The 27954-nt window shown below is 46.1% G+C and overlaps 1 protein-coding gene across 3 annotated transcripts in view; it reads right to left on the reverse strand.

Annotated features, from left to right (window-relative positions):
* Window positions 1-1562: 1562 nt before the first annotated feature.
* dusp8a (dual specificity phosphatase 8a) overlaps window positions 1563-27954 on the reverse strand; it is a 45549-nt gene continuing 19157 nt past the window's right edge. For 2 of the 3 annotated variants that reach the window (XM_041939845.1, XM_041939846.1), the window contains exons 4-7: window positions 6468-6634; window positions 6219-6378; window positions 5742-5865; window positions 1563-5383 (exon numbers count right to left, since the gene is read on the reverse strand). In XM_041939845.1, coding sequence (XP_041795779.1) covers window positions 4138-5383; window positions 5742-5865; window positions 6219-6378; window positions 6468-6634 — 1697 coding nt within the window. In that variant the 3' untranslated portion in view covers window positions 1563-4137. Of the gene's footprint in view, window positions 5384-5741; window positions 5866-6218; window positions 6379-6467; window positions 6635-12256; window positions 13068-27954 lie in introns of those variants that run through there. The other variant, XM_041939847.1, reaches the window with a different exon arrangement.

Genomic DNA, 27954 nt, shown 5'->3' on the forward strand with positions numbered 1-27954 from the left:
GCTGTTTGATTGCACAAGGTGAAATTCCACCATGACATCATGAAACCAAAACTGCCTTTGTATGCAAGCCCCCGATTGAGGGGACTCAATGAATTGGCCCCCTGCTGGATTTGGACGCTGTTTTTCTGTAACATCGGCGTACTCTGCGTCCTCTGGGGGCAAATACCTGTCTTTGTCTTTCTCTTTCTCACACACTGCACCGCTACCTCACCTCATTCTCTCATCCCCTGGAGGTAAGCACTGTTCAAACACATCACATCATTGGCAAACACTGCACCCCCACCAGCCGCCCGCCCTCTCCTGTTGCCCGCAGACACTCAGAATGAGGAAGAGGTGAAAACCTGAAGACCAGACGTGTGTGTGTTGGGTGTGAGAGGAGATAGCAAGGGGGATAACAACAGCAGCCACTGAGTCAATCTGAGAGAAGACAGGGAACAACAGGGTGACGTTGCTCAGAGGTGTGGCCGACAGTTTCAGACACACACCTGTGAAGGTGTCTCTTCCTCCTGATGGAAGCACAGACTGGTCGCCAGCCTGCGGCATACCTGCACTTTTCCTCTGTCACAAGCCTTTGTATTTCTCAATTTTCACACATCTGTTTTCCATTTTCAGAATCATGATTATCATTTCATGTTGGAGTAAATTACTAATTTGAGGTATTTCACTTCAGTAATCAGTTTCTGCTGCGTTGCACTCCACAGCCTTTCAGGGGGAAATATTGTACATTGTGGGAAAAATGCTTATTTGCTTTTTAGCTGAGAGTCAGACAAAGATGGATACCGCTCTGCTGTTTGTACAGTAAATATGACGCTACAGCCAGCAGCAGGTTATCTTAGCTTATCTTAAGACTGGAAACAAGGAAACAGCTAGCCTGGCTCTGTCCAACCTCTCATAAACACCCAACTTCTCTTTTTTACTCAACATTATTAGTATTAATTGGTGAGTTTCAGAGGTGCTGGCAGGCAGATTGTGTTACTTTTGGATGGACACAACAGTACTAGGCTAGCTGTTTCACCCTTCCACCCAACCTGTATTTAAACTAATCTAATCTAACCTTCTTGTGCCTGTACATATATTTAAGCACCTTTAGCTTATGATACTTTTATTGATAATACTTTTATTACAAAGTGTGATTTTTTTAAAGCTGAATGAATGTTTTTAACTTTTAACAGAGCATTTTTACATGGTGGCATTGCTGCTTTTGCTTGTTAATGAGCGATTATTATACTATAAGCAATCAGTTGGTGTACACTTTGTAATCAGGCGGATGTGCCTTCTCAACGAAGCAATTTTGAACACATCATCGCTCTTAAATAATTCACCATCCCATCAGCATATTGAAGCATGTGGCCCAGTCTGAGGGAAAACAAAAATCAATGAAGCCGTGTTGTGCAGTCAGAGTGGAATTGGTTAAACACAAAATCAATAGCAAGAAGACTACTGGACTCGGCATGTGGTAATGTGTTGTTTGTCTGTTCAGTGGAATTCTGTTCCCAGCCCCGCTCAGCCCCCACGTAAGCACACAAGAAGAAGAAGAAGCAGAGAGGAGTCTGTATTTTGTCATGTCTGTATTTTTGTCTCATTTTCACAAAACATGTACAGGGGAAGGAAAAGCCTTTCAATAGAACCTGAGGTATTTTTGCGTCAAGCAGCCTAAGGTATCAGGATTTTCTTTTAAAAACTCATCTAAATTCATCAGTGTTCTTAGATGCGTTGCTATTTACACAACATAATAATAATAATAATAATAATGATAATAATAATAATTGATAACAACAATTTTAGCAAATGGGACAGCCTGCATCATCTTTGTTACATGTCATAAATAATTCTAACAACATTTCTTAAAAATATAGGGAGGAGGATGAGGAGAGGAGAGGTTGCTTGAGCCTCGGGGGAACAAAGGAATCTATCTGAACTTACTGTTGCTGCAGCAGCCCAAGGTCAAAGGTCAGAGATCACCAGAGAGAAAAGCTAATCAAGGGTCAAAGGAAAAATAAACACATTTTGCATTATAAATAAATAACAATCTCGCACCAGGAGAGCAAAGTTTTCATTTCTTTCACCTCAAGATATGAAGATCCTCATTTTTCCTTTCCATTTTGTTTCGCTGTTTTTATCAAAGCTTTGGAAAACAAAAGAAATAAAAGCAAAAAAAATAAAAAGACAGAGAGAGAGTGAGAGAAAGCGAGGGAGCTTTATGGACATGCATTGTGCTGATGTACCAGCAGCTGTGTACCCTGTGCCGGGCTTGGCTCACTGAAAGATCCCCTGAGAATAAACAAAAGGGTGTGTTTAGGGCCTATGCTTTACATGTGTGAAAATATATGTAAGTGCATACAGTATAGGGGGTGTGTGTGTGTGTGTGTTGGTTTCAGCTTTGGTGGGATACGCTATGATGATGATGAACTGGTGCTGGCTCAGAGAGGACACTCGGTGCAAGTCTATACATTTTAAACTTGTGAAAGAGCGTGCGTCTGTTTGCATATAGTTGTTGTCATGCAAGCCATCGTGAAACTGGTAGAAAATGTTTTACTGTATATGAGGGACGAGAGTGTGCGCGGCTACTTTGTCTTCCTCTGCACACAGTCAGAACCTCGATTGAGATGAATCCATGAATACAGACTGCAGATGAGCCAAAACAGAGATCCTGTTCATATAGATCGCACTCGCGGGCTGTCTGTACCACCCTCCAAACACAAAACAGAGGCTCTACATTTGTCCAAACAAAACTCCAGACTTGTCTTTTGGAGTATCCTGTTGCCAGAGTGTGAGGGGTAACTGGGATAACTTGGTTATCAGAAAGCAGAAAAGTGCATTTAAAAGTCATACATCACTCTCCCCAAAAAAGGAACAGCACGTATTGCTTGCTTGATTTTGTTGAATGTGTGTATTTGTTTGTGTGTGTTCATAAATACCATACAGCAAATAATAATAATAATAATAATAATAATTCAACAAAAGAAAAAAGAAATAAATCCACAAAACATTATATTATTTCTCATTACCAGAATGAACCAATACAATAAATTAAAACTATAACTGAACAAAAAAGTCCATTAGAAGTCCATTAAAATTGCTATATATATTCATATTGTATATATAGTATTTGTCTGTCTGTAGTCAGCCTTTCTGGTGCATGCTCAGTGGTGACCAAAGGTGGTGACTGGGGGCAGTGGGAGGGGGTTGGGGCGGGGGTCTATAAAGGAGCTGAGGGGCTGTAAAAGCGAACCCTCGCCACCATCCCGAAACCTCAGTCCCATCATGTTAACACTAGAAACACGGGAGCCAAAGTCAGGAGAGACACACTGTGCTTTGGGGGGGGGGGGACACTGCCCGTCGCAAAGAGTCTTCAACTCAGTCTTTTCAGCAACAAAGTGCTGAGGATCCTTCATTGTTTGGATACAGTACCGCCATTAGATTAAGTCCTTGGGATCTCGCTGCCTTGTGCCGTGGTGATGTGAGGAGACGGTGCTGTTAAGGAGTCTGTTATTGTTATTGATGTTGTTATGCAGAGTCTGTAGCAGGCAGAGCCACTGGGAGGGGTGGGGGAGTGGGGGGGCTGGGTGTAGCCGTGCGAGGTTCTGAGGCTTTCTGACACTGGGGTGACGCTTTGGGAGGAAACACAGGGCTTGGTTCAAATCACAAGCTATACACCCACTGAAGCACACTACACTTGACCGCAGGCAAGCAGTTTGAGTCCGAACTCTGTCAAAATAGGGATACTCTATATATTAAGGATGCAACATTACACTTGCCCTGGGTCGTTTATTTTTATCTGTGACAGAGCTAAGAAAAATTAAGAGTTTCAGTACCTACAGTCACCCCCTTTACGCCACCCTCCCCCAGACTTTTCTTCAGATTTGCATGAGAGTTCAGGATGGTTAAGGTCTGCTAAGCACCACATCACAGGCTCCGTCTGTCCAGGTGTGAATGCTAGCTCACTTGCTAACCTCTTCACATTAACTCTCCTTGTGTATCTATTTGTCCTTCTCTCATTTGAAGTCTTTAACACTGTCTCTGCGGGGAGCACAAAAAAGCCTCTTCTGCTCCCTGTCATATGTCCTCTTCTTGTACTCCCTCGAACCAGGTCCATTTGTGCCCCCAAGGGACAGCTCTGCCTATGTCCATTATCTGTCAGGATACCTCGATGATCTCCATGCTCCCAGAGAAGCTTGACTGCTTCCCAATCTTCCCCAGTTCTTCTCGGGATCGCGTCTCAGAGATGCCCTCCTCGAACTCCATCTGACAGCTGCGCCGCTTGAACTGCTTCTCTGGCGCGGGCCCGTTGGTGTTCGCACTGCTGGACATGCTCACTGTGGACGATGACATGGAGTCCCGGTGGTCTCTCTGTGTCTGTGGTGCTGATGGCTTCTCCCTCTGGGATTTGTCTCGTAACCGCACGCCTTCGCTGCACCCAAACGCCACATACGCCGAGCTGCTCCCAAACCTCACCGATGACTCTTCTCCTCCTCCAATCACTCCTCCCCCCAGCTCCATCCCTCCCTCACCACCCTCCTCTGCCCCAAAGTGCCAGGGGGCATCTGTGGTGGGTGTGACAGGAGTAACTGGAGTGGTGGCCTGGACAGTCTCTCTGTGTTTGGTCCACATGGCCCCAGACCCCACAGTGGGCAGGGAGGGTAGTGACAGGAGCAGGGAGCCTTTCAGGTTCTCGTCCAGGCTGGGGCTCTTGTTGTCCAGTGATAAGCTGAGGGACTGTGGAGGTTGGTGTGGATGGGAGTGGACTGGGGAACTGCTGGAGCAGTGTTTGGGTTTCCTCCTGGGCCTGGATGAGGAAGAACCAGACCGATGGACTCCTTCAATTCCTCCAAACCCCAAACCTCCAATGCTGCCCCCACTGCCTGGTGAGGGGAATGGTGAATCGGAGGAGCAAGGACTGTCTAGGACGGGAGACTGGGAGCAGACACCATTGGAGGTGCCTGTTCCTGGGCTGTCAAGCTTGCACAGCTTAGGGACGTCTTCAGAGTGTGTGGGTGCCTGGCTGGGGCAATGGGGACTATTCGGGGAGTAGACAGACTTAATGTCCAGGGAGAAGGAGCGTTTAAGCCGGTTGGTGTCCATGATCCTCTCTGCAGAGAGGTGCAGGCCGTTGAAGCCTTGCTGGAGGGAGGTGGGAGACGGCAGCTTGGGTTCTGGTGGGATGTGTGGCTCTGCCACAGATGAGTCATAGTTGCTGCGATGACCATTCATCTCAAAACCTGTGCTGACTCCATTAACCTCTGAGCTTTGCTTGGTGTTGTTTTCAGAGATCTTGTCATCAGAGGATAAAGCTTGCAGCAATCGCAGGCCCTTCTCAAACTCCAGAAGCTGACCTAGGAAGTTGAAGTTGGGGGATATGGACGGTCTTCGGTCCTTTACAAACCTGGAAGGAGGAAAAGAGTTGAAAAATATTAGTCACAGGGAAGCAGTTTTAACAAGGCCACACTTGTAAACAGTTTGGGTATTATCTGTGGCCAAGATTTTTCCTGGATGAACGAGGCGTAGGGTGTGAACAGTTTTATTGAAGCACAATACATAATCCTGTGCCAGGGTTGTCCCGACAAGGCAAAGCAAAACCTTTTGTACACACTCGGTTCCCTGGCAGCCATCTAACAATTTCATTTCTCACGACTGGGGGGAGGATGAGAAAATCGTCTAGCATTACTTCCAACAGTGAGTTGCCTTTTTACTAGGGCTGACACCTTAGCTCGGCTGGTGGTAGATGGGAGGAGCTAGCGTACCTGTAGGCATCATCTGATGACAAGCCCATTGTCTTCATGATGTATGCAATGGCGATGGTTGCTGAACGCGAGATTCCAGCCAGGCAGTGCACAATGACTCTGCAGTTTGACACCTTAGCTTTGTCTGTTGGGGGGAAACGAACAGGTATGAATACACATGTTTAGTACAAGGTCTCTGGAGTCAATCGACGTCTATTGAAAGCGAACTGACATTTCCTGGAAGAGTGCAGAGGATCATCTGAACGGATGTGTTATACCTGATGCTATTGTTACCTAAAATTGCACGTGAACAGTTATCACCTGTGACAATGTGAAGATATGTTGTATTGAATATCACGTCATTCTTCAACACATAACTTGAGAGGAATTCACTTCCTTATTAGGATACTTCCCTCAGTGGCTATTTGGCTTTTTACTGCTAATCTTCACCTTCAATCCAAACACATTATTATTTTATTAGATTTTCCCTCATCTTACCTATGAATTCATTCGTTTTGTCCAACCAGGGAAGCAATTTCTCACAGTAGTTGTCGTTAACTGGGATGCGCATAAAGTGGCTCTCACTGATGAAGTCCGGCTTGGGGCAGGTGTTGCTGGCATTCAGCACATAGGTGATACCATTCTGAGCCATCAGATCCTGTAGAGACAGAGATTAAATTAGTTCTAGTTAGTAATTATTCAATGATGGTGATAAAATGAGTGAAACGATGCAAAAACAAATTCTACCTTGTTGAGGACGTCCTTCTGTGAGCCCAGGTACAGATGCGGCAGGATGCGAGTGGGCCCTACATTTGCCACAGGCAAGCAGGGCTGGGACAAGCTCATAGGTAGAGCAGTGGCAGGTTTCCCTTCACACAGGCCGGGGAAGCAGGAGGAGAAAGCAGCAAAGCCTCCTGCAGAGACAGACGAGAAGGAGAGAACTGGTCAGGTACACTCATGGTTTTCCACAGAGCAGCCACACGACACACTGGGAACTCTGCAAAGAACTTGTCAAGAACATTGCACCACCATTAGCAGAGCAGACAGACGCTCTATAGCCTTTCAGAGGCGAATCTGGGCTACAATGTCTGGGTCCTGCTTAGTGCAACAGGAGCAAAAAAGAGGCTCTCTGTGCTTCTGTGTGCAAGTTAGGTTAATGGCTGGGCGGCCAGGAATGTGTGTGTCTGGCCCTTTAAGAGGCAGGCGGCTCCACTTTTGGCATATGTGTATATGTGTGTGTGTGTGTGGCTCTGTTTCCTGCATGAGCTCATGTCCTGTAGCAGTGCATTGCGTCAGGCTGGGGGAATGAGAGAGGCCACAGGTGCAGGGCCAGGACAGAGGCCCAGTAACATCCCCCTGACAACCACACAGCGCACACACACACATGCACACACGCGCACGCACACACACACACACACACACACACACACACACACACACACACACACACACACACACAGTAATACATATGCATAAACACATAATAACAAGATACAATCTGAAGACATCATCATATAATCTTGCAGTCAATGCTCAATATTCACTCTCACTGTAATTCTCTGTCTACATACGCACACACACACACACACAAACACACACACAAATATCCTCACTCATCATTACTTTGCAGTACTGCGGTTGTATAACTGCAGTAACTACAGGGTGGGGGTCAATGAGAGGGGGTGAGGTGTGTGTGTGTGTGTGTGTGTGTGTGTGTGTGTGTGTGTGTGTGTTTAGGAATGGGTAATGACCTCGCTGAGGAGGAGTGTGTAGAAGGGAGTGGAGTGCTTCAAGGAAACCCTGAGCCCCAGAAAGGAGATTAGAACCTAATCTAGGTTCAGCCTTGCCTAACCTAATCTGGGACGTAGCGCAACACACACACACACACACACACACACACACACACACACACACTGTCACAGAGTGAGAGTGAGTGAGACATGACATCACTGTTCTAAAGTAGCACACACAGCACAGTGAGGCAGGACATTGCCTTCCGTTGTAACACACACCCAGCTGCACTACTCATGTAGCAACAGTTGGCCAACACACACACACACACAGAGCACACATTGTCAGCAGCATGGACTGTGCACTCAACAGATATGAGATCTTGAAAGCTGCAACATGAAGTTGTGCAAACGGTCAGAGAATAGCAGCTTTGGTATTTGGCATTATTTCACCACACCACAGCTTCTGAGGCTGGGTGCATCCTCATGACCAAATGCTATTCTGGGCACACTGTCCCTTTAAGAGCAGAGTGAAGAAGGGTTGTCTGTTTCCAGCTATTAATGGCAACCGGCGGAGCAATGACATCAGCGCTCCACATGGGGGGTGGAATGGAGGGAAGGGGTAGATGGATAGATGCTGAAAGAGCGATCAGATACCTGACAAGAAACAGGAAGGAAAGCTTAATGCAGAGAAGGAGAGTCTGAGGAATAGCTGCTGTGTTCGCATGTGTCCATGATCTAACCTGTTTGGCCTCTTCAAAGTAAACTAAAAAGCCATTTGTAGTTCACAGTTTGGCTTTGGCACTGTACAATTTCCACCAGAGGCTCTTTCTAGTGATCCTATGGGCGGTGCTACAGTGTCACTAATTGATTAAACAGAGGGAGGAAGGGTAGTTCTTTGAAGGGTTTCTTCCTGGTTTCTCTGTTCCCAAGCTGCTGGTGTGGAGCCTACACACACACGCACATACACACATATGCAAAGAAAATAAATGGTGCTACATATAGCGCCCGCCACAGGCATATACTGTATCTGTGTGAGGAAGTGGCATGTTCCTGGAGAGTTAAATCAACAGGAAAAGCCTGACATCATACAGCAACCATTTCCCTTTCTGTGCGAGGACATTGTTAGAGAGTTGTTAGAAGGACAGAAGACAGGACATTCCACAGTGGAGACAGAGTTTGTGTCCGTGTTTACTGGAGGGAAGAAGACGGAAGTGAACACATGAATGAGAATACTCTTTCACAAATATTCCCGCCCTTTGATCTCGTATGTGGTTGGATTAATAATTACTGCCTTGATTACTGTAGCCGACGTCATCTCATGCTAAATAAACATCAAAAGGGCAGGAAGGCCGGCGAGCCGGAGTGAGTAAGGGGTTACTGGCATGAAGGGAGACTGAAGTCAGAGATAAGAGATCAGGACTGAGTGTGCCTGCCTGCTTCTTAGGGCTATTACATTACAGCGACATTACGTCAACACAATTATAAACACCTTCCTTGTGGTCCAAGCTTTACATGGCTGGCGCTAATGGACGTTAGTCACACAGGAGATAGCGTGCTATTGTCACCTCGTCACCTGACCCCTCTCTACTTAAGGTTGCCATGACGGCGAAGAAGGGCAGTGATGTTGATGACAGTTGGCTCATCATGTCCCCCTGAGTGCTGTCAAGATGGAATAAAACACACACACACACAGTGAGCGTCCAAAGGGCACATGATCCCGCCGACGCACACACACAGACAGCAGCGAACAGCAAATAACCCAAAGAGACGTGGCCTCACATTCTCCAAAAGACAACGATGACACATCCGTCCATTCCAATCTAAGTACACAAGGCACACACAAGGCACACACACCGTACACTCACAGTGAGGTCACTGAAAATACCCCGTGACACACACCAGCCCAGCTGTCCATGAAGATGACATCAGAAAGTCAACTGGGAGATGAGTTCACCTTCGGTGCAGCATGATAATCAGCAGAGACGAACACACTGCTACATAAAACTCAAGAGATAAGCTCCAGCCTCTCTCGAACATGCTTCATGCGTGTCTCATGCTGACATCCCACCGAGACACGTTGTGTGCTGAACAAAGGAAACCTGTCATACCACACAAAAGTGCTCTTCAAACTTTTTATCTGAATGACTGGATCACCTTTTGCACAGCCATACGTTATGTATCTTTAACTTCTGGAAAACGTTCTTGGGCAGGATGTGACTAACCCAGTTCTGAAGACGCACTAAAAAAAAAAAAAAAAAAAAAAGAAAGAAAAAAAAAGAAAAAGAAGAAAATGTTCGGGCAGAAAAGAAAACACGCAACTGGGAAAGAGGGCACTGTGTCGCCATCGGCAACGCGAGCCAGCGGTGACTTCCTTTTTCCGTTTTCCTCTGCCCACTTCATCACTTATGCAACTGCTTATTTTCCTCTCTTGCCCTGTCAGAGCCGAGCACTCAGGCCTCCTTTGTTCACTGGTAGCGAGCGGCGCCCCCCCTCCCCTCCTCGTCAGTCATTTCCTACAACTAACTTGATATTCACATTTCAGTTTAAAGATGCTGAAGGTAATTATGCCACAGAGGTGAAAAGTGTGTGTTTAGGAGAGGATATCTGTCTTTTTGGGGCAGCGGCGCTGCTGTGAGAATCGATGCAGAAAGCTGAAAGATGAATGGAAGTGGAATCCCGGAGATATTGAGCGGACGAACAGAGACACACAACACCTGCCTGGCGGTTGTGGTTAATGGGAGCTCTGCTGTTACATCACCGCTGTTGGTACAATTGACTGCCTCGTCAATACAAGCTCACCCCCTCCCACTCGCCTGTGTGTGTGTGTGTTTCATACTGTTCAGTCGCTTTCAGTTGCCCTCTTTAACTCGTCTGTTAATGGAGAGGACACACACACACACACACACACACACACACACACACACACACACACACACACACACACACACACACACAAATAACGCTCCCCAGCCTAGGGGCATTGATCTGCCTGAATGAGTACCCCGCACCCCTCCATCGCTCCCCTCTGTGGTTCATATCAGGGGAGACATGACGCCATCCTCTGTGTCCCTCCAGCTGTCCCCTCCACTATGAGGGGACATTAGCATCTCAATGTGACAACCCCCCACCACCATCCCTCACCCTCCCAACATGACATCATTGCACACACGTCCCACTCAGCTCCACAAAGGCACTGCTGCAGCCTGGAGAAGCCATGGCCGTGTGTGTTGGGGCAGAGTGGGCCGCGTCTGTCAGAAAATGTGCATATTGACAGAGCATAGGTAGGATAGCGGGATGAGGTCATCGCTTTTCATGTAGGGCGTCAGCTTGGTGACAGCCTGGAATGACTGTATTATTAACACGTCATTCTGGCTGATGGTTAAACAGTTTATTGTTCCTTGAACAGATAGCAGGAGTATGTCACTTTGATCAGTTCTTGTTTCAGCAGTACTGTGTCACTGCAATACAGGGCTATAAACCCCCCTGTAATTTAGCCTGCATTCACAAGTCTATTTCCACAGAGAGAGGGTGAAGTGCCTCAAAATAACCAGTGACAGACACAATTCTATTTTCACCTGCTGATGGCAAATGTGTGATTTTTTTTTTTTTTGCTAGCTTTGTCTGAGCTAATTACTTCTTTGACACTCCCAGCAGCAAAACCTGGCTGAGATGAACTGTATGTGCACATGTGCTCGCACACAAAGAAACACACACCTACTGTAACAGTGTGAAGTGTGGCAGGTGTGGAGGGCTGCTGTGCAAACTGCTTAGAACCGGCTTTCTGATGTGCACCGATATGCATGCAGCAGCCACATTTGCATACAAACTTTCCACTCATATTCATATACATTTATGACTCAAAGGATCAAACTAGAACCCTGGCAAATTCCTTTTAATGAGTACAGATGTTTTGTGCAATATGCTTCTGAGGGTGTTGGTATATAAAAAGGATTTTCCCCCAGCACCATAGCTCTGTATTGCCTGACGCTCTGTGTGAAAGGTGTTATGTTAAACACCTGCAGTGCACGCTGCACACATATTGATAACATAATCTCCACAAGACACCATTCTGCAGAGAGAGCGAGTGAGCAGGAGCGAGAGAAAAGCCAAGAGCAGAGCAGGAGAAAGGGAAAGAGAAAGAGCCTTTGTGATAGTTTTACATCTCAATGACCACAGGCTGAGAGAGCATGAGCACTATGTCACACCGTGGGTCATGGCTCTCATTCGTCGCCCCTGGGCCCTTTTTCTCTCCCCTCTCTTTCCTCTTCATCGCTTCTCGTCTTCATAATGTCATCCTCTTAATCCTCCTTCTTCCTATTCTGTCTCTCTAAACACATTAAGTGCGCAAACAAAAAGGTGGGAAAACAATTAACGGGTCTTGCTGGGTCCCTGCGATGTATTCTCTTAGCCTGTTGTAGTGGTAAATCTCACTATTGATCCTGTGCCCGTCTTTAAAATTCAATTCACGTCTATCTTTCATTTGCAGCATGGCTGGACTGGAATACCTCAATACCTGAGAGCTTACTGTGCCTTTGTATTCATCTGCAGTGCACAAACCATTATCAGTAGCTTAAACTGTATCCAACAGCTGTGTATTTTACAGCCAAATCCCCTGCAACTTGTGTGTCTATATTACATTCAATCACACTCCACATGCATCTTCACCATGTATGATAGCCCTGTAACCTCTGTATGCAAAGGCCTACATCCTCAACATGCTACTTGCCAGAAATGGACCTCGCACCCACACACTCACACATACACACATCACTTCTGCTGCTCTAAATCCAGGTGGATACACACCTCGTAGCTCTCTCCCCTCCTTCATTCGGCGGACCCTAATCTTCAGCCTCATGTCTGTGTCCTGTAGGTCCGGCCAAAAACAGTCCTCCGCTGGGGCGATCACCACATCCAGAGGCATCCCCCAGAAGACACTCTGTCTCACGCACACACGCGCACGCGCACACACACAGCTGGAAAGGTTCTGGTGCTCCTTCCTTCAGCCCTCGCCACACAAAAATGTCCGAACAAACAAACAGCAGCGCTCTTCTCAGAGGGCTGGTTAAGGTGAGTCCACAGTCCGAGTACAGATCCCAAGTGGACAAAACTCCTGCTGGTGCTCAAGTCCACTCTGAAGTCTACTGTTCCAGTGTCCAGGCGGTGACCCTCAGAGAACAGACCCAGTCAAACAAAAACTAGTCCAAAATGTCTGTGGACAGGCTGCTCTGGTCCACCTATGGCCAAAATCCCATGCAATGACCACAAAAATTCCTAAAATGCTCCTGCGTCAGTATTTAGCAATTCTGTGGTTTTGCGAAGAATGGTCGCCCACACGGAGAGCAAGAGGGAGAGCAAAAGTGAGTCGTCTGTGATGCCTGTACGTATAAACCAGCTGTAATCGGCCTGCAGCTGGTTGACAGAGCGTCTGTGTCTCTCTCTGAGCGCTCTCTCTGTCTCTGTGAGTCCACAGCCAGAAGAGCAGCCCACTATTGTTGTGCCGCTCCGCTCTCCCTGCCTCTCATTCGCTCAGTCGCTGGCTTACACTCCTCCCTCTTCCCCCCTCTTTTTCTCTCTCTCTCTCGCTCTGCAAAGAGGATGACGGAGCTGCACTCTCTCCTCGAGCTCTGAGGGTGAATGAGCTCACTTGCCGTGAGCTCAGACTCTACCCTCCCTCCTCCTCCACCTCCTCCTCCTCCTCCTCCTCCTCTGCTACCTCCCTTGCACCCTCCCTCTCTTGTGGAGCCAGCGCTCCGTCATAGCTAATGTCTAAGGCATGTAACCACATTCCTTGCTCACCAAACAAATATGCGGCCACCTCAGGGGCCTAGCTGCGGAGGCAGGCCTCTATCGGGGAAGGATGGCGGCGAAGACACAGCTATATAGATATACACCCACTGCTACAAGACTGAATAGTCTGTGTTGTTGATTACAGGGTAGATAGGACAATGCTTGGCTTCTAAAAAGAGGCTTGTGTTGCTGTGCATGACAGTGTGACTTCGTATGAAAGATGATGTTTGAATGTTTGCTGAGGCTTTGTGAACTCGACGGTTTCTAAGCAATAATAAAGACATGAGATGCTGAATTTCGTTTTTCAAAAGACATTTCAAATGTCCTTTTTCACTTTCACGGTTAATTAATGTTATAAACCAAATATGATGTTCAAAACTAAAGATGCTATTACCCTTTAAGAAGCTTTACAGCACATCACTTAGCAGAAGCTGAATACTTGTATTAGGTTACATAGGCTTACATTTGGTTGATTGCCTTAAATGTACTGTGGCTGCATAGGTCAGGGGGGATTAACACTGTGTCAGTGTGTTGAAAGCTGATTTGTCTCTGAAGGTGAGGGAATGTGTGTGGCTTCACTGTGTTTCCTGCGCTGGTTCATGTCTACCGCGCCGGTGTTTGGACACCATGCAGAGAGGTGGAGAGGAGAGGGGAGCAGAAAGAAAGTGAGGCTGTGGAGAAGGGAGGAGTAGGAAAAGAAGAAAGGAAAAGAAAGCAGACAAAAGAGGAAGGGATGACCAGAGGTGACGAGAAGACCAAACAAGCTTGCGGTCGGCAGACATCATCCATTTGACAGGCCACAGACTCCTGGTACTTTACTATGGAATGACAAACATGTAGGCCACAAGTCCAGCGATGGAAACAAAGCAGCACAGGACTTAACAGAACCGCTGGAGGAGACCGAATGTCAATGAAAGTTTACGAATTATTATGCGGGTACAGCTTTTTTAAAAACAACCAGTTTCACATGGCAGGTTTTTTCTGGCTTCCATTTTAAGTCATTAAACTTCTTGATGGTGAAACATAGCACAGATTCCTTAAAACAGTGGCTGTCATGAGCAGGCCAGTGAAAGGTCCTGGACTGTCTGTTCAGTCTCAGGTTGAGACCTCATGCTATACTGATTACACTCAAACCAGGTCAGATGGGCTTCGAGTACATTAAGTCATCGCCATAGTGAGCCCAGCTCCAAAAAAAGGCAAATAAGCTTATACAAGCTGTCTAGTTAGGGGGCCAGCTGCATGCTGACTGACTGACCTCATCTCATCACTGTAGACCCCTGAATGATCACACACGGGTGAGAACAGCCTTACGTCACCCTCTGTCAAACTGTGGGTCACTGAGAGACGGAGCGGGAGAGGAAATAGGTCACTTGGTGATGATGAGCTTTGTGAAAAATGCAGACATTGGTTTTGGGAGGGCCCAAGAACAAACACACATTCAGAAGACACACACACAAACACACACACAGTTGTTTCTATTAGTTTTGGGGACATTACATAAGCTTACATTCAATTCTCACATTCAGTTCACCATAACCACATCCACTGCTTGCTTAACCCTCACCCTGACCTTAACCCACATCTTCACCCGAAAATTTAAGGATTTACCTTCTGAGGACTGACATTTTGTCCTCATAAAGGAGGTGAGTTCCCACAATGTGACAAACTTATGTCCTCATACAAACACACACACACACACACACATGTTTTGTTCCTCATCTGCAGATGGTTGGAGCAGGCGTGGCACTCCACTGTGGTCAGCTGGGGTCACTATGCTTCAAACAGGCCCATCATCGGCCCGGTTTGAATCAACACCTCGGCTTGGTTGTTCTGTCTGTGTGGCTCGAAGCCATAAAACTGGCTTTGAAACCCGACTTTTCCCAACACCTGCAAACCCACAGCCAGTTGAAGCCAGCAGCGACAAAACAAAGCAGCCGCTGATGTTTGAATTCTCAAACTCTTTTGATTTCCTAAAGACCGTGCCCTCACTCACTTTACACCCCCTCTAGTCCTCAGCAAGGTAACAAGGCTAAGAATAGTAGGTGTGTTAATTAGAGGATTACAGCCAAGATGCTATATATGACAGCCAGGCCTTTTTTATTGACGGCACATGTGTGCTCTGCTGCGACAGAAATAGGTAGGACGGTCACTCCGGGCACCCCCCTCCGCTGACATCTCTCAGATTTAGAGCGTGCTTTTATGGTAGAGGGCTTGTTACTGGGGCAACGCACGGTTTACACACACATACACGCACATAGAGACGAGCCAAAACAGACAGGCAGAGAAGCAGAGATGAGTATGAGATAGCGGTAAAAGACAGAAAGAGAGACGGTGTGTAAAGGCCAAAGGGGCCTTGGAGACCAGAACCACATGGCACAGCATCTAGTCACTGGAAGCCACAAGGTGTGTTGTGAATGCTGCAAACAGTAATGGAGAATGAATGTTGCTCATGTACAAGCAATGGGTGTTAAGTCTGCTAGAGGGTGACCCTGCCAAAGGTACCACTGCCACTTCAACTGAATGTGCCTGGTTTTTTCCTTTGTCTTAGCTGTAAGTTAAAAAGATTAGATGTTATTTCTGTGCAAGTGTGTGTGTGTGTGCGTGTTTGTGTGCACGCACAGCCTTGGAAGTAAGTGTGCAAATAGGTTATGTACTGAAGTAACAGCAATGTAAACTGACAGGTGTGACCTGGAAACCGCTTGCTATCTTCTCTCTGGTCCACTCCACAAATACTTTCACACTTTGCCTGCAATTCTTTAACTTACTGCACCTAATATTATATGTTTTGTACATTATTAACTTAATATTGTTATTAATTTTCTCCATATTAGATGTTTTTTTTTGTCCTGGAGGAAGAATTCCTGCTGCTCTTCCTGAGGGTGCCCCCTTTATTTCCTGTTAAATATATATTCATACTTTGACTTATTTTTGAGTTGTTTTAACTTGTGGATAACCACATGCCCTTTGGGTACAAATAAAGTTCTTGGCTGACTTATATGGAAATTTGTTTCTAAGGATATAACCTGATACGAAACAACTGATTCTGATCAACAATTTTCTGGACACTAATTTTCAACAATCATGCCAATCGAAAAATGACCAATGCAAGCAAAAAAAGTAGAATAGAATTATATTTTATGTAAAAAGCTTCCATGTAAGATTTCATTTATATCATAATATAAATAAAACATTTTTCATTTAATAAATTTTGTCAGAGGCCGTACCCCCGTCCCTCCCCAGTGAGACAGGCAGCGACAGGAGCGTCATTCAACACCGCAGATCATCTGTCAGGATATCATGGGAAGGGGAGACGTCATTCTCCGGATAGGGCAGGTTAGGGTGATGAAGAGTGTGTGTGTGTGTGTGTGTGTGTGTGTGTGTGTGTGTGTGTGTGTGTGTGTGTGTGTGTGTGCGTCTGTGCACCCGTGTGTATGTGAGCGAGTGCGCGTTGCAATCGTGCATAAAGGTTGAACAGAAGAAGGAGGATGAACAGAGCGAGGCGAGAGGAAGCCAGAGAAGACGTTGCTGCAGGGGTTAGAGATGGGGTAGAGTTATTTGCTTCAATATGCGTAAACACAAACATATGTGTCCGTGCACAAGTGTGTGTGTGTATCTGTATGTGCACGTATATTGGTGTGCGTGTGTGTGTGTGTGTGTGTGTGTGTGTGTGTGTGTGTTGATAGTGCTGGTTGTCAGGGGATCAGTAACAAGGCTGCTCTTGCAGTGATGTAATGCCTACAGGAGAACACAGCTGCCATGCCTGGGGGGTGAGGTAGTCACCAGGGGAAGAGAGGGGAGGATGCATGGAGGGATGGAGCAATTCAGGGTGGGGGAGGTACTGGAGGAGAGGAAGGGGAGATTAGGTAACTGGGGGTGCTGGAAGTAATGGGGGGGTTGAATCCATAGGGAAACGGTAGCCGAAATGATGCGGTCATATCACAAAGGGACATCAGCGGTGCGGTGGGTGATAGTGTGTGTGTGTGTGTGTTAATGGCTTGGTATTGAATCTTAATACCTTTTGAGTATTGACTGAAATGTGTGTACAGTATTAAGCATCAAAAAATTAATTAAAAAATGCATTCATTCCTCATTTAGATATTTCTCGGTGTGAATCACAAATCTTTTCTAACTTACGACTATATTTTATTTAAGAAAATGTCTTTATTTAACATAATTTGAACATAAAATAACGCATTGCTTTGGCTTCAGTGCTGAAACACATCATATATCACCTGTATTTGTTTCCAGATAGATAACAGAAGCTTTGGAGCCATACTTTGCATTGTTGTCATTCCCTTCTCTTTCCCCTGTTTCCTGTCTGTCTCGGCCCTTGACTAATAAATAATGTCTAAAAGAAAATATAAAAAAGAAAGGCAGAGGAGGTGAAATTGAGGAGGGTGGAGGGAGGCGCTTCTTAGATGTTAAGAGCAGAAGGGAGGAGGGTGTATGAGATTAAGGGAGCGCTGGGGCACTCCTTGGCCGTGTGTGTGTGCTCAAGCATGAGGTAGTTTCATCTCTATCTGTGCAGCCTGCAGGGAGGCCTGCACACATCAGTCATGCAGCAGACCCCCTGCCCTCCAAACAACTTAACCCCCGGAGGAGCTCAGCACCCAGGGCTACTGCACCAGTAAATCTATTGCACTGGTGAGGAATCAGTTTCCACACACAGATATATACACTCAAACAAGCAGTTGTACAAAACACACACACACACACACACACACACAAACGGAAAAGAAGAGGGTAAGCTATCAAACACACCAAGGGGGGCTTTCAGGACCAGACGGGCCCTCATAAAGCAGATGAACTACTTAAAAATCCCAGTTGGAGATGTTCAGCTGTGTGTGTGTGTGTGTGTGTGGGGCCAAAAAAGGGGAACCGCTAAGCCTCAACATGAAATGCCACCGCAGGCATGTGCCTACAGTATGTTTGCATGTATAAGAAGCCCGTGCATTCGCTTTGTGTAAAAGTGTGAGTGTATAAAGTGAATGTTAATTTTGGCCAAGAGAGAGACGGCTCACAGCTGTTTTCTGAGGTTTCGTTAAGATGAGTGTGTGTGTGTGTGCGCAAGGGTGAGAATAAAGGCTAAATATGTGCAGGAACCCAGCACATCAGTCTTCTGGAATGAAAAGGTGAAGAATGTGTGTGTGTGTGTGTGTGTGTGTGTGTGTGTAAAAAGAGAGTGCACACTCTGCTCTTGTCTGATTTCCCCAGAGGTGAGTTTGTCTACACAGGTTCACTTGGGCATAATGGATTGTTATTTCATTCTAAATGCTAATGGCCTGAACATGGTTTCCTTGCAGCACTTGAAGGCAATAGCACACTGAAAACACACCTCACCCCTCTCTCTCTCTCCCTGTCTCCCTCTCTCTCTGTCTCTCACATGTTGGACAGTCTGACACATACACACACACACACACACACACACACACACACACACGTAATAACTGTGCTGCTCCAACAGAGAAGGGCAGACAGCGGATCAGTTTGTTTTTAATGAGCTTGTACCGCCGCTACATGCAGACTGACAGGCAGGTCTCAGATCAGTTCAGTGTTAATTAGCTCCTACGAGCGCTGCAGGCAGGCTGACAGACTCACTGTCCTGACACTAGTGCTGGAAGCCATGCCATCTGGTCCACTGTTGGTTACACACATGCATGCACGCACACACACACATACACACACACTCCCCAGTGTCTAGCAGCGTCTTGTCTACCTGTCTCACAATTAGCTCAGACAGTCTCAGACTGTACCTGGGTGTTTCTCTGTAGTCTATCCAGTATCTGTCTGTGCCTGTCGCTGAGTGGTATGATCAGTTTCCCCCAATATTCTTTTACACAACAACTCCTATTATCTCATCAGCACACGCAGCATGACTCATAGCACAACGAAAGGCGAGAAATGTGCAACTACTGTGAGTCCCAGTTTTCCTCTGACCTCAAATCACTGCTCGAGGAGAGAATTACTTTCAGATCATTCTTTTCCAAACAAAAATGGAAAATAAATAGTTCTGCTGATGTTCCAGTGAGATGACTTAAATAAATGAGCTCCAACACTGACACCAAATCAAAGTTTATGGAACGGATTTTTGGAAAAAAAGACAAACAAAAAAATTAGAAAAACAATACAAACTTAAACACATCACTGAGCTTGTAGACGTTCAGCAGCGTGACGCAGACACAGACTTTAGCAGAAGTTAGGCGTTACACTCTGGAGACTGTATTTGGGCGTACAGGATATGGTGACAGCGGCTATCGCAACACCCGCGGTCAGGATTGGCTTTCCTGCCATTACAGGCCCTAGAGACTCTGTGTGTGTGTGTGTGTGTGTGAGTGTGTGTCACATCCACAACGCTGCAGTGACATCACTCCACCAGCTACAGCAGAACAATAGAGAAGGAATGACGTGATGCCGTGAGAGGAACTGGGCAAGCTGTTTCTGTGTGCGCCCTGCCGACGCCTTCACGGTGCCTTTAGAATGACTTTTAAAGCTGATGGAGGGACTTCTGACCTTTTTTTCAAAGTATAAATACACAAACACAAATACCCATGACACAAATTTGTATACTTACTTGCTGTGTTCCCTAGGCGTCTCCCTCTTTCACCCTGAGGAGCCCTGATGTCACTTTATCAGAAACAGGAAATAGTTACACAACAGAAGGGGAAGTGGCCTCTCTGAAGGCTGCCTTCGTCTGTACATGTGTGTATGTGTTTGTGTTTGTGTGTGAGCTGAGGGGGGAGATATCAGGAGGACCGGGAATCATCACAAACTGTTGCATTCCTCAATCTGGGGCCTCGGACTTGCCTGGAACTCCAAAATTAGCCTGTTGCCATGGCGACGGAAAATCTCCCGCCTTTATCAGGAAGCAGCGGCAGCCCCAGAGGTCCGGCCCAAAAGTTTGTGTGCGGTCAGCATGTATTTACGGTAATAAGACCTCTGTTACAAGTCTGTGTACCTACCAGGAAAAGTGTGAAACCGCCGAGGATTCAAACTCTCGGCTCTGCTACAGGCAGCTAGTCTACACCTGTGCCAAAGAGCACGGGGAAGAAAATCCCCCCGTCTTTCTAAAATTGTTAGTGAACTGCACATGAAAATAGATCCTCTCATGCTGTAACACAACTGGAAAGCCTGCCAAGAAATAGAGCCTCATCCACACGGCAGTGTTGCTGTCTAAATCTGATTAAAACAGCCGAGAAAAATATATATAAATGGTAACCGATCAGGTAAATTAGGAAGCAGCACCGTGGTATGCCAGAGATTAAGAGCATCAAAGTCAGCATGGTGATAAACAGGAATCACCATTGTTCCAGGGAATGACGCTACGACAGGAGCGGCAGTGGGCAGTCCGAGCATGAATGGAATCTGGTGGAAGCGGGCCAGCTCTGGGTAGGATAAACTAGCATAATTTTCAGCTACTCCTTTCCCTTTTCTCCTGCCTTTGGAAATTTCCACTCCACATGTGTGTCAGAGTCATCAGGATAAACGCTGCAGCGGCAAACTGATGGCGCAGCAACCGAACTACGGAGCGCTTGGCCCAAATTCACGGTGAGGTTCGAGTTATGAGGTGCTGATGGGGGCGTAGCACGGAGAAACCGGCCCCGGGTTAGCACGCTGTTCAGCTTCAGCTCCTGTTGACCTGATGTGTTGACACTGCCTAGGTAACAGTTTAAACAAACTATTTTTATTCCATGCTGGATGAAAGCACGACAGGGGCGGGTTGGGATGTTCAAAAGGCCTCCTGATAGATTTTAAACGCAGCAGGAGCCAGAAGGTATGCACTGTGAATGGACTGTATACACAAAGCACCTTAAACAACCATGGTAGAAGTATTTAGGGCAATGTGGTACTAGCACAGCCCCACAGATTTCTTCTCAAGCTTTATTTATTATAAAGCAAGTGAACTACATGTTGTAGGACAAGAAACCAGGATATTATGCATATTTAATCTAGGTTGTCACGTGACTGTTGAATTTTCTTATTTAACGGTCATGTTTTCCAGATGCTCCACAACATCCTGAAACAAACTCAAGTATCTAATGTGTCCTAAAGTACTAAAGCTGCAGCACAGTATTCACCTTTCATGCATCATATGCTCACTCAAGTTATTTAGTCATTTCATTAACATAACTGTGTCATAATATACAAAAGTGTCGAGTTACAACATTTTCAGGGAACTATGCAGCATAACTAAGACTTGCCTTTCTGTGAATGGTGAATTCATTTTGAGTTATGGTCAATTTATACTGATATCTTGAGTTTGAGGACATAATAATACATGTTGTTCATTTTGTATGTGTACAATACAGTAAGATATTAACAGTAATGGTAGTCACTTTCTTTTGAAACATATCTAAGTTTAAATATTGTGCGTGTGTGTGTGTGTGTGTGTGTGTGTCTGTACTGATGTCTTGAGCTCTAATCTTTATCCACAAAACTTGGAATTTCTCCTATTCGTGCAACTGGGAAAAAATATATTTTTTCATTCTTTGCATGATAGAGTGTGTGTGTGTGTGTGTGTGGCCCATCCGAGCCAGCAAGAGACTCTGAGTGATGGAGGAGAAGGGGAAGAGGAGCAGGAGGCAAGCAGAGCAGTGAGATCACGTCATGGTGGAAACATTTGGCAACAGCTCACACAAACACACACACACACACACACACACACACACACACACACACAGATGCGTAAACACACGCGCACACATGCGCGCGAGCTGGCCTGTTTTTGTTCTCCGGTTTTGAGGGAAAGAAGGGGAAAATGACATCAAGCTCATCATGTGAGGCCAATGAGACAGACGAGGGAGGGGGTGAGAACACTGGCAGAAACAGAACATTGTTACATAAAACTCAGCACAGGCCTCCTCTGGGCCCTGTTACCATATTATGTGTGTGTGTTTGTGAGTCTGTCCATATGTGCATGCATTTGCTCGCTTGCAGGAGTGTGTGCAAGTCAAGCATTTGCACAATGCTTCATCAAGGTGTGAGCCTAAAAACGGAGCTCATTACATACCTGCAGAGTGACTGTTTGCAGAAAAACAGAGCATTATGTCACCCTGCAGCTCCGAGGCTTCTCAAAGTCTGTAACACTTTTCAGAGCAAGCAGGTGATGTCATAGATATTTTTGTAGGCCATTTTCTCCGACCTTTGTGCTCCCTTGGTGCTGGGGTGCGGCTTGTGTGTATGCGTGTGTGTGTGTGTGTGTGTCCTTGTGTGTGTTTGTGTATCTACAGGCCAGGGTGAGAGCACCGAGGCCACTGGCGCCAGATGTGACGACCGCAGGAGTCTGGCCCTAAAAATAGCGCTCTGTTCTCAGCACCGTGAAACAGAAGAGAGGAGAGAGGGAGGAGGAGGAGGAGGGGAAAGAGGGGAAGAAATAGGGGCGGAAGGTGAAGGGGCTGAAGGAGAGATGGAAGGAGGGACAGAGAGGAAGACGAGGTCATTGAGAATAATGTGTCAGATCCCCCCGGGGAAGGTGAGCTCACCTCCTAATGGCACCACTGGCTCCTTCTCAATGAAATCATTGATCTGCTGGAGCTCCCCACGGCGTAATGGAGAGGGGTCATATGGAGGGGGAGGCAGAGAGGGGCGAGAGGGAGGTCGCAAGGAGGTGCAGAGAGGGCAGGTTAGGAGGTTAAGCGAGACAGGAGAGAGAGGGGTGACGGAAAAGGTGGAGAGAGGAAAGGACAGGGGAAGGGAGAATATGGCGCACAAGCATAATTAATGTGCAACCTCTCTGACCTGCACTGTGGCCAATCACAACACACCTGGAGGCACAGAGATCATGACAACCTGATCTCCATCACACAGGTATCTATGTATATCCATGGTCCTGTTTGGCCCTAAAGGGACTTGAGATGGCGCTGTTGGCAGCTACTCGAGGTGCAGGCGGCACTCTGGGCCATCAAGAGAACGCATTTTCTGCAAAAACGTTTAAGGGCAGCAGCAAAACGAAGCTTTCTTCACGTTTCGCCGTTTCTAATCACATAAAATTTGTGATGCGCGTCCGCCGCAGCATCCCGCACACACTTGCACTTCACCACTCTGCAGGTGTGCACGCACGTGTTTTTTGTGTGTGCTCTGGCGGAGATGCTGGCGGCTTTCTCTCCTCAGGAGGTGGAGACTTCCTGCTGGGCTCCAGAAGGAGAAGAAGAAACCATAAAGCGAGACTTTCAGCTCGGAGGAGACTGACAAACACAGCACAGGTCAGCATGACGGCCTGTCTCACTAAATGAGCCCTCCGACCACACACACACTCTGACTGACAGACACATGAATGCACATAAATGTAGCCAAATGAACACACAGACACACAGACACACACACACACAGGATGAAATGAGGAGTATTACCTCATCTCCTCAATAGCTCTCCTCCTCCTTGTTTTGTCTTTTCCTTTTTCTCACACACGCACTCTCATACATTGCCTCATGCGCGTGCACACACTACTTCATATGCACATATTCATGCAGACATGCGCACACACGGACAAAAACACACATGCACACTGACACAAACAGACCTCCTTATGTAGCTCATTGGAATGTCTCTGTGAACGGCTGCATTGTGAGGTTCGGCCTCCCACGATTACCTCACTTCTTCAGCTCCCCTCTGATGTTGATGCACGCACGCACAGATGCACGCACGCACGCACGCACGCACGCACGCACGCACGCACGCACGCACTCATGCACAGGGGCCGCCGCCCCATTGTATAACTACACAGAAGAATGACACATAACTGAGTTGACCTTTGTACCTCTGTCTGTGCAGTCACACCCTAACCTGATCTCATCAAAGCCCCTGGCTACACAGCAGCTCCTGTGTGTGTTTTTAGCGAGTGTGAGCGAGAGAGAGGGCAAGCAAAAGAAAATGAGAGAGAGGCACCTTTCATCTCCTAATACCTCTCATCAGTGTGTCATCGTCATGTCTCATCCTGTGTACTTTTGCACTGAGCTGGCAGGCTGACAGCGTGGGAGCCAGCATGCTAACCTTTAAAAACCAAAACTGTGTCTCAGTTACATACTACGTGCTAATACTACAGAATGTACCATATATTATCCATCACAGTGTACTGTTTTTCAGTAATACAAGAAATGACATATCAATCAAACTTCAGATACTTTGAAAAGTGAAACCCTTTATTTTCATGTTTTCAGTCTCATCGCAGTCCAAAAAAAAAGAAGCATTTTTTCCCAGTTGTGAACATCTAGGAAAGATACGCTACTGATACAGTACTCAGAAATTAAGTGATGTTAGTATGCAATTATAGCTAAATTTGAAACTGAACTGAACTTCTTTTCAGTGTGACAGCACAACACACTCAAAACCTGGTTAGACTTAGTTAGTACGTAGCATGGAATGTCACACAGCTCAAATCTCACCAAGCCTGTTTAGCTGATCCACAGCAGGTAGAAGTCAGAGGTCAGATCTACATTCCTGCTCACAACCCAGAGTCCAAAAATGCTGTGTAAAGTGTAAATAAAATCAATCAATTTGCAATCATTTGCAAATGAACTTTTTAAAGACAACTGTGTTGTCTGTGCCCATGCAAAAATATCCTTTATCCAATCATGTGTTTCAAGATTGAAATTAACGAGGTAAAACATTCAATATATTGTCTTTGTTCTGTTTTCAGTTGAGTATATGTCAAAAAGGATTAGCAAATGACTAAAGTCTGTTTTATTCATATTTTACACAGCTTCCCAGCTTTTTTGGACTCTGGGTTGTACACATTGTGGACATGCTACCTTGATGATTAATCATTTAGTCTATAAGTGTCAGAAAAAGGTGAAAACACACTTTCAAAGAACCCAAGGTGGTGTCTTTAAAGACTGCTCCGTTGAATAACTCATTGTTTTGGTACTCATAATTAGTGATGATTGGTAAATGTGAGTTAAGTCAGTTCTGGGATGTCCTGTACATGCAGTGCAGGGCATCTAGACACGTCTGGCATGGGCCGCCATCCCTCGTCTCATTTCCTTGTGCGGCCCTTTTCTCTCCTTTCGCTCTCCCGCTTTGACCCAGTCGTGTGACGCTTTAGTAATCCAGCGAAAAAACACTGGCAGATGGCGCTAGGGAAGATTAGGAGCAGTCTTGCACATCTGCAAACTCCACATACACACACACATTAGATGGGTGAAATACACACCTGCACCTGCATTCCTGTCCCAACACCTTCATTTCCTCTTTCATGACCCAACTTTCCATTTCCTGTCAGCCCCTTCTATAATCTTCTTTTGCACTTGTTCTATTTTCCTGCTGTACTTATTTCCTGTTATCAGTTTTTCAAGGTACTTCAACGAAACATGTGCGCTATGAATAAAATGCATTGTCATTTTTATCACCTCCTCCCATCTTCTTGAAAGCATTATCCAACCCTGTTTTCATCTGCAGAAAATGAGTGCATATTCTACATTTTCTTTTCTCTCTCTTCCCTTTGTGACTATTATTCTCTTTCTTTTCTGTCTCTGAAGCTTCCTCTGCTAAAACTAGAACATAGGGTTCACAGGCCAACATCAAAACATTTCATCCTGGCAGGCCTACATCAGAGCCGATGTGACGAATGACACAGCCACGCAGTTGGAATCAGCTAACATACCACCTAGCTACTCACTAGCTGGCAGCGTTGCCTTTGGTTTGGCTGTGTGCTGCAGATTGGTGGGAAACACGCAAAATTTAGACCCACTTGGGAGGCAGCTGGCTCCAACCGAGCGATGTTCTCCTCCTCGACAAAAAAAACACACACGCAAACACGCACGATCACACACAAAGTCAGGACTCTGAAAAAGGCAAGACACATCAGCCTGAGCTCCATTTGGGTGAGATCATAGCTGTGGTAAAAATATGACTTGTCCTCCGAGAGACATGTTTCTCACAAACACTTTCACACAGGCCATGAAGCAATAAGGCAAACACGGGCGCACGCACAAGCATGCGCACAACCTACACAGACACATGCATGTCAGATAAACATTTTCCAACTGCCGCCACCACCACATCCTGCGTGAATATACAGTACGTTTCAAACTAAACACGGGGGCAGAGCCACCGATTACTTGTCTCATTCACAAAAACAATGGCTCTACTGGGACATGGCTTGCCTCATGACATCATCCACATGTAGGAAGTGGTGAGCTTTCTGAGTTATTGATTATTTAGTGAATGGACAGAAACCTAATAGGAGTCACCAGTTGTTTGTAGATCAATACGCTGCCCGAACATGTGCTAAGGTTGTGTAACAAGTCATTCAAGCAGCCTTTCTGCCAAATCTTTCCTGCAATCAATTCCCAGAGTTTATGGAAAGTTTAAATCATTAAAGTTTAGCTTTAAAACATGAAAAACATAAACCCACTTTAGAGAAGTGTGTCTCTGCAAGCCTGTGCCCTAATCTCTCTTTGGCAAGATTCTGCATAAGTAACAGTTAAGGCAGAAAATCCTCTTCCCCTCAGACAGCAAGCTCAGTAATTATTCTTTTATTCACCCTGTCCATCCCATTTATGGATTCTTTTCTTTTCATCTCTCTATCTGACCCTCCCTTCTCCCCCCTTCCACTCGCGTTACCCTTCACTTGATTTGCAGCAATGTTACGGTGTGCGCTGTGCGTGTGTGGTCTGCATACGTGAGGCTGAAAATAAGTCGTCAGTCAGATATGAAGTCATCGCAGGAATTATTAGAATCATAAATCAGAGGCTCAGTAGAGGGGCAGGGGGAGAGGTGGAAAAGAGGAAGGTAGGGGGAGAGGGAGGGCAGAGAAGGAAGATGAAGAAGAGGATGAGGAGGAGGAGGAAAGGGAGAAAGAGAGGGAGGAGGATTACTGTTTGCAATTTTGGAGTACCTTGAATCGTTAAGAATGTGGGAGGAGGAGTAAAGCCAAGTGAAGCCAGGAATGAGGGGAAAGACAGAGGAAAAAGGAAGGAAGGAAAAAGAAACTGTTTTCTAGAGCCCACGGTGACATCTTCAAACGACTTGTTCTGTCCCACAAACAGTCTAAACATAAAATATATTAAATTAACGACGACAGAAAACAGAGACAAGCATCGAATAGAAAACTGTGAGTTCGTTTGACTTTTTTGCTTGATAAATAACTATCAGTTCTGTAAATGGACTAAACATTTGAGCAGCAAGATGCTAAAAACCTTCTATCTTTGTAAGCTCGAGGTGACCCCTGACCTCTGAGCCTCCTCAGTACACTCCCTCTGCTGTCAGATAGCTGGTGTTGCCCCCAGCTCCACACACACACACACACACACACACACACACACACACACACACACACACACACACACACACACACACACTTTGTACCAGTGCAGGCTCTGAAGTAGAGCCCATGAATTCTTGGTGTGCAGTACAGGAAGACATGTCTGTGCTTTTAGATCACAGGCTCCTTGCTTTTGTTAATTAAAAAAAAAAGACAGGACAAAGAACTGACACCCAGAATTAATACACCCTTGCCCATGCATGTTCTAATCAGCATCTTGTCTCCTTATGAAAATTAATTAAGTTCAAAAGCTTTAAAAAGTCCCTGGCAACCATTTCCTGTTCTTGTCTCCTCTGCCTGCCATCCCTCTCATGCAGCTTGCTTTGACACACAAGCGTATCCTGCAGCACTAATTCACACGTCATCCTGCACAAATGTGTGCAGGCACGAATGCATGCAAACGTGTACACGCAATGCCCCCCCATCTGCCCACCCACATACACGCATACGCACATAA

The sequence above is a fragment of the Chelmon rostratus genome, chromosome 6 (genome assembly GCF_017976325.1).
Source record: "Chelmon rostratus isolate fCheRos1 chromosome 6, fCheRos1.pri, whole genome shotgun sequence".
Taxonomy (NCBI): Eukaryota; Metazoa; Chordata; class Actinopteri; order Chaetodontiformes; family Chaetodontidae; genus Chelmon; species Chelmon rostratus.